Here is a 7,761-nt window from a genome sequence, read left to right as displayed (position 1 = left end):
AACTTATCTTCTGGTGGTCGTAGAGATTTTGATTTAAACGATGGACCCGCTGTTGATGAGTTGAACGTGGAGTCATCTATTGCTTTTTCTCAACAGTCCCGAAGTAGCTTGACATCACAGCCAATGATCTCTGGAATAAGAATGAATAGTGATAATATGGCAGCTGGCTTCTCATCTTGGTTTCCTGCTGCTAACAATTATTCAGCAATGGGCATTCCTCAAGTCTTGCCTGATCGAGGTGATCAGCCTTTTCCAGTTATTACCAGCAATGGACCGCAGAGGATGGTGGGTCCAACATCCGGAGTTTCCTCATTTACACCGGAAATGTTTAGAGGCCCAGTTTTGCTATCTTCTCCGGCAGTTTCATTTCCGCCCACAGCGTATCAGTATCCCGGGTTTCCTTTTGGAACTAGTTTTCCTCTAGCCTCAACAAATTTTTCAGGTGCTTCAACACCATACATGGACTCTTCATCAAGTGGCAGGCTTTGTTTCCCTCCTGTCAACTCTCAAATATTGGGTCCAGGAGTTGCCATCCCGTCTAATTATCCAAGGCCTTATGTCGTAAACCTCCCAAATGGTAGTAGCAATGGTGGAGTGTCAGATAACAACAGTGCCCAGTGGTTTAGATCAGGTCTTGACTTAAATTCCGGGCCAGGAGGGCATGAAACTGATGGGAGAGATGAAGCAACACTAGTGCAAAGGCAATTACCTTTGAAAGATGATCAAGCAAGAATGTATCAAATGTCAGGTGGTTCTCTCAAGAGGAAGGAACCAGACGGTGGATGGGATGGATATAAGCAATCCTCATGGCAATAACAAACCTCAGAATCTCTTTGTAGGCTACCGCACTAAGCATGTAAGCGTCTTGAAATATATTTCTCACCTCCTTTCTTCTTTGACGTTTTAAAAAAGATATTATTTATTTCTCCAGCTCTCTCTGTCTGACTTGTGTTTCACATTCCTCTTTGTTTGGTTAGTTAATTTGGAGATAAAAGCAGATGCAACTGCCACAAAGTGTTCGTCTATCGGGCTGGTGAAGACGACATTGGATCGTTTTGTTCATATAATCTTGAGCACGGCTTTTTAGACAAAATCTGACCCCTACGTCTTACCATCATCATGTAGATACCTCCAACAGTTTCAGATTTTCACAGGCGTGGCGTGAAAAACTCTCAGTGAAACCAAGACCATCATCATCACTTTGTTTATTTGCTCTCTGTCCCCCATACAGAGAGATTAGAGAGTTTTGACAGGTGAACTTTTTTAAAAAACAACACACTTGTTGTGTCTCTCTTTGGCTCGTCTTCTCTAACATCTATATGTTTCCAGTCCAAAAAAAGGCAAGAAAAAGAGAGTTTAGCTTATGTAATTTTTTTTAAAACAGTTCTGCTGTAAAAAAAGGAAGTAAATGGTGATGCTCTTAAAAGCATAATGGGTATGAGGTTGAGAGATAAATCTTGCCATGGTTTGTATTATGAAGTCAGCATCTATCAATCCCTCGATTGTAGATTATTATAATAACTATTATTATTCTACTTTGTGCAAGTTATGGTTGAAGAAGTGATCCATATCTTTCTCTCTTGCATCGAAATCGCTAATATATTGCAGTAACAGGTCTAGAACCGTTAAACAATTTGGTGTCTAAAATATTGCAATATGAGGATCAAGTGATTTAATGTCCAAAAACTTTTTTTAGACGATCAAATTGGATAGATATTTTTTGTCATAAACATAATCAAATCTGAACCGAATTAAATTGTTTAAAAGCAAACCGAACCAACAAAATCTTTCTTAATTGAAATGTAATGAGGAAAGAGAGAAAAGCCTCCAAAAGAAAAAGAAACAAAAAAATCCAAGGTTTTCTTCATTGGAGAGTCTGAACTTCGCATCTTCATTTTAAGGACTTTGCTGTGGGAATCAATCTGCGCCTGTGCAGGATAAAAAAAAAATAGAGAGCTTGAATTTTAATTTTAAAGCTTTGAAATATTTAAAATAGATGTTACAGAAGAGAAAGGTACCTTTAGCTTGTTGTCTGTGCCCAACACAATAAGTTCATTCTCCAAATCACAGATACTGGTGTTGAATTCATGTGCCATGCTGTGTAGACTGAGAGATGCAAATGGTTGTGCATATTCCAACAAGGCTTTAGATCGATCAAGTAACATCTCAACATGTGTAAACATGTAGATGTCCAGCAGCAGATTATCCTTGATACTATGGAGATACTTGAGACTGTAACCATAGTGCCTATAAATCCCAAACATAGAATTCTAGACGTGAGTTGCATCATAAACAAACGATGTGATGCCATATGACATCTTATGGTTCCTTTTCAAATTCTAGATCAAAAAGTTCAAAGACTTTCCTAAAATGAGTCAATGCAAATGTTAGAAAGCCAATACACACATAAAAGGGGTTCCAAAATATCAGACATCTCAGGCAGAGAAATATCCTAAAATAGCATATGCACAATCGTATTTTAGGATATGCACTAAGTTCAGTAATAACTCCTAAGAGCATTTCCAATGGTATTCTATATCTTACTACAAACTCTATATTTAGAGTAAAAACATCTCCAATGGTACTCTATATTTGGAGTAACACTATTCATTTCTCTATTTTTAGAGTAGAGCTTTTTTCTTTACAAAACAAAGTAATCCCTCAATTGTTGTTATATCTTACCATTTTATACCTAAACAAAAGTTATGTAACAAAAATTTACACTGATATAATTTTATATTAAAAAGAAAACTATTGGATTGATTGAAAATTCAAAATACAACAATGGAGTATTTAATTTCGAAAATATGATGACATAACAAACGATAAATATAAAATATATAACTAGTGCCACAAGTTTAATTTTAATAATATTTTAATTTTATTGATTTTTTGTCAAAATAAAATAAGTAGACATAATTTGTAGATTTTGAAATTAAAGGGTTATCTTAGAAATAAAGAACAAAATAAAAATATATAATAAAACATAAAATACTTGTTTTAGAGTAAGAAATAGAGCAACCATTGAAGTAAAGCTCTACTCTATTTTTAGAGATCTCTATATTTAGAGTAAAATATAAAGGCAACCATTGGAAATGGTCTAATACTCTAAAAGTGTCATGAAATCTAATAAAAATAATAGTCTCTCATCAACCGAACACTCCAATATCGTGTGACAAATTAACTTAAATTCTTCTCTCCAAATCCCAAATAGCACCACTTCTTTCTTCATTCAATTACACAAGCTAACGGAACTTGTAGTGGAGGAGACACCTATCACAACAATTATACAAGTTAACGGAACTTGTAGTGAAATCAAACAAACAATTCAATTAAGACGACATATACATATGAAAAACTACAGTAAATATCAAAGAAAAAAGAAATAGATCGAAAGGGCGGATAAAATACCCTTTGTCACCAACTATGAAAACCTATAGATTCATGATTGTAGTATTCAAGAAAGCATAAAAATTATTTTGCTGGATGCACATTTTTTGTACTCTTGTAGCAGTAGTATTAGTAGAAATCTAGACAGCCAATTTAGTTTATCAATCTAGACAGCCAATTTAGTTTATCAATCTCTCATATATAAATCATGTTTGAACTATTTTAAAGAACTAATTAACACCTCCTCTTTGAAAACAATTTTTTTTTGTCATTTATGTCACGTTGAAGTCGGCCACAACAAGATTGGTTTTACTATATATATTTTCTTTACCACTTAGGGTTGTTTGGTATCATCCTAACAACATCAGCAAACCCAGAAAGTGCAGCTTCAGATTCAGTCATCATTTTTTCTATTAAGAAGGAAGGAAATCATCAAGATCTTTTGCTTTCAGCGTACGTGTCAGGAATGATTTCATTATTAATGCCGTCATCTGCGCCGTTCCCGTCCTCCTATACAACATAATCACACTCGAAATTGGAATCCATAACGATCAGCAAGTATTAAAATCAGGTGCGATTTTTTGTTTTTTTTGTTAATTTTCTTGGATATTGGGGACTTTAGTAAGTGTAAGAGGAAACCAAAAGGTTACTTGATTTAGTACGGTTTGTGCCTCTTTCTCTGTGGAGATCAAACCGAAGCTTGACGCTAAAGAAAGAATTAAATAAAACACCCTTCACTTATTGGGTATTCTAGAGCCCAATAGAGGTATCATCAAATATTATAGCCCAATAAGATCCCATGCTATGGTTGGTAAAAATGACCAACAACATATCACTCACTAGTAATGACGGCGAGCAGTTTGGAGGCTTTTTTTTTTTTTTTTTTTTTTNTTTAAGCTAATGTGAATGATTCTAAGCCTGGAGATCATTTAATGAAAATATGTTTCACTCCTTTGACGGTTTTGTATATGATCTTCTGACTCACTCTTTTGCAGATTACTCTATTCTCTACTCATGCTACTAATGAGTGAACAAGTGGATCATATTTTCTAGTATCTTTTATTCATACTTGAGTTGCATCAAAATGGCTAATATATTGCAATAACACAGGTTTGAAACAAATAAACATTCTTGAGTTTATCATAATAAGCTCTCTACCTCCCTCTTCCCCACTCTGTCTCACTCTCTCTTTCTGAATTCAAGGTAACTATTGATTGATTAGAGGCTAATAATCTCTTACATGATTCAATCTATATATATATATATATATAAGTCTCCCATTATATCACACAATCTAAAAAGTAGAGTTTAATATCATCAGACTTGAGTTGGGTTATCATCATTAATGCCGAGTCACTATCCTCCCACACAGAACGTTTCTGCACAAGAAAATAAAAAAAACAAAGGAAATCAGTATCCTCTGGGATTCTAAATGCAGAGTTTGTGACAAGATTTGGATAAATATTATATTACTCACGATAAACAGCCGTGACTCGTCTTTTGCTTCTTCTTCTTCTTCGTCTTCTCCTTTTGTTTAACCAGCGGTTTGATCACTTCCTTTATCGCGGAATCAAAAACTGCTTTCACATTCTGCAAAAATGAACTTTTGAGGCTCTGTTAATATGAAGAAAAGAACTGCCCAATAGTAAGTAATATTTGAAGGCCAATTCAACGAAAGGGATATGTACCTGCTGAGTTTTTGAGCTACATTCAATGTAATATGTCGCGCCAATTAGCTTACGCAGTTCCTCTCCCTATCACATAGTAAAGCTTAATTTAATACCATCAAGCCATAAAATGGAATCCACATGAAATCTACGGCAAAGAAAAAAGGCTATAAAACCAAACCTGTGCAGTAGTTACAGGGGATAGTCCAGGATGATCAGCCAAATAATGCTTATCTTCACGGAGATCTACACCGATGTTGTAAGAATCATTAACTATGTTATGTATCTAAACGTTTTAGAGGAATCTGTTGGTAAACTAAATGCTCATCGGTTTCTTACCTAATTTGGTACCGACAAGGACTAGGGGAACTCCTGGAGCAAAGTGTTGGAGTTCAGGGATCCACTGACTCAAAAACAACAGTCATATAACATCAGAAATGATTCAATTACTAGTGACATTCTAGCGTCTTTCGTTTTCAACATAAGAGAAAAGGAGGATGGATCCATTATTCCAATAATACAAACCTTTTTAAAAACATTCTCGTAGCTAGCTCGGCTGACTAATGAGAAAGACAAGACGAAAACATCTGCTCCTCTGTAACTTAATGGCCTTAATCTGTTATAGTCTTCTTGTCCTGCAAACAAAGGAAATATATGTAAACTCAAAAAATACAAATTCCCCCAAAACATGAAATGGATTTCGCCTATCCAACAACAATAAACCAAAATCAAAGAACTTGACCAATAATAACGTTCTAAACCACTAAAGGATCCAACAATCAACCAAATCGAAGAAGTTAACTAATAATGACGTTCCAAAAAGAATTCAAGATAGTTCTCAGAATTGGATATATGAATTGGGGAAAGAGTGCGTGCTCATACCAGCAGTGTCCCATAGGCCTAAATTCACAGTGGTGCCTTCAACTACAACATTTGCACTAAAGTTGTCAAAAACTGTTGGTATGTAGTCCTGTCAAAGACAATTCATCAAATCAATCCACAGTATCAAATCAACGAGAGGGTAACATATGTACTTAATATAATAATACCATGAAGAAAAAGTCTGACTAATCCAGAGGGGATATCAAGAGAAAGAAATAACATAAAGCTGGACTATAGTCTATACACAAAAGCTGCAAACCCCCCCCCCCCCCCCCCCCCCCCCNCATGAAGAAAAAGTCTGACTAATCCAGAGGGGATATAGCATAAAGCTGGACTATAGTCTATACACAAAAGCTGCAAAATACCCCCAGATGCGCCACAAATACGTCAAAAAGGGAAGTAAAAAAAAGTTCAAAATTCTCAAAAAAAAATTGATCTTTGTAACATGCACAATCCCTAGAAAAAGGAGCTAACTTTGAAATACCCAGATAGATTTTGAGTAAATTGAAGATACCCGGATGATAAAGATCGGAAATTTGAGCTAAATCTGAGAAACCCAGATGAGAGTCTTGATCAAAATCTTAGAGAGAAAGAAAAGGTTATTTTATAAGGACAAAAAAAAAAAAAAAAACTTTACAGNATGAGCATACAGGTTTTACCAACGGCACCATCACCAACAGTCACACATTTGATGAACTTTGAAGCACTTGAAGCCATTTTGATTGATTGATCTCAAACAAACATGAGAGAAAGCCAAAAACAACTAAAAGAAAGAAGAGAGAAGCTAAAAAAAAAAAACAAATAGAGAGAGAGATAAATGAAGTGATTTACTTAAAAAGAGGAGTAAAAAATGAATTAAACTCCTCACAAAAGAAGAACATAGACGAAGGTAGGGTTTGTTTATTTGTTTGTTTGTTGCACAAATTTATTATGCCTTTTCTTATTTTACTTTATTTTCTCTGTTCCTTTTTCCAATTTTTTATTTTACTTTTCTTCTGGTTGATCTTTTCAATATTTCCAATAATAAAAAGAAATTTGTATTTTGGTATTTGGTATTTGGTAGCTTGTTTCTTTGGTTTGAACTTGAAGATAGATAGAGATGGAGCGGTGACACTCACATGATCCATCTTCCCTCTCTTTCCTTTTTTCCAAATTCTTACTTCATTCATTACTACTACTACTCCTCTCCTAACCACAGCAATATTTGTAGTATTGGAATTTGTTTAACCAAATTAATGGTGATTCAATCTTTACTTTTAGTTACTTCTGTTTACATTATTACACTAAGAAATTGAAATGATGTGTTGTATTATCTGGTACGGCTTTACGAATCGAATACTGTTAATATTACATATAGTCATGTTGAACCACACCCACACAGTGACAAGTCAAGATGGCTTAAATTATATCATTATGCATACATTAACATGTACTGTCGAATATATGTTTCGCTATTTTTGTTTTATTTTCTATCCAGATTGAAACTACAAAGTGTAGAGGGTGAATTAGGTGAGTGAGGAAAGAAAAAAACTAACAAATAATATAACCATTAATTTGAAAAAAATTAGATATTTAGGAATAAAGGTAAAGTAAATTACTTTTTTGGGTTTAATAATTTAGGAGTAATGATGGATGGGTGGCCGGTGGTGATGGTGTATGGTAGTCTGGTGGTGGTCCGGTGGTGGTCCGGTGATGATCAGGCGGTTGTCCAATGGTGATTCGGTGAGGATCCGATGAGTGTGGCCGGAAAAGGTAGTAGTCGCCGAAGGTGGTGGTGGTGGCCGCCGAAAGTGGTTGTAGGAGATGGGGAGTGTGGTTTTAG

General features: G+C 35.0%; 1 protein-coding gene and 1 pseudogene across 1 annotated transcript in view; one reads left to right on the top strand and one right to left on the bottom strand.

Annotated features, from left to right (window-relative positions):
- Positions 1-1,535, top strand: part of LOC104762422 (dentin sialophosphoprotein-like) — a 10,444-nt gene extending 8,909 nt beyond the window's left edge. Inside the window, exons 4-5 of the mRNA XM_010485698.2 lie at positions 14-856; positions 978-1,535. Coding sequence (XP_010484000.1) covers positions 14-816 — 803 coding nt within the window. The 3' untranslated portion in view covers positions 817-856; positions 978-1,535. The remainder of the gene's footprint in view (positions 1-13; positions 857-977) is intronic.
- LOC104762421 lies at positions 4,476-6,765 on the bottom strand (annotated as a pseudogene).

Source organism: Camelina sativa, chromosome 18 (genome assembly GCF_000633955.1).
Source record: "Camelina sativa cultivar DH55 chromosome 18, Cs, whole genome shotgun sequence".
In the NCBI taxonomy this organism is placed as follows: domain Eukaryota; kingdom Viridiplantae; phylum Streptophyta; class Magnoliopsida; order Brassicales; family Brassicaceae; genus Camelina; species Camelina sativa.
Note: the sequence above shows the minus strand (reverse complement) of the source record. Positions and strands in the feature narration are given on the sequence as shown.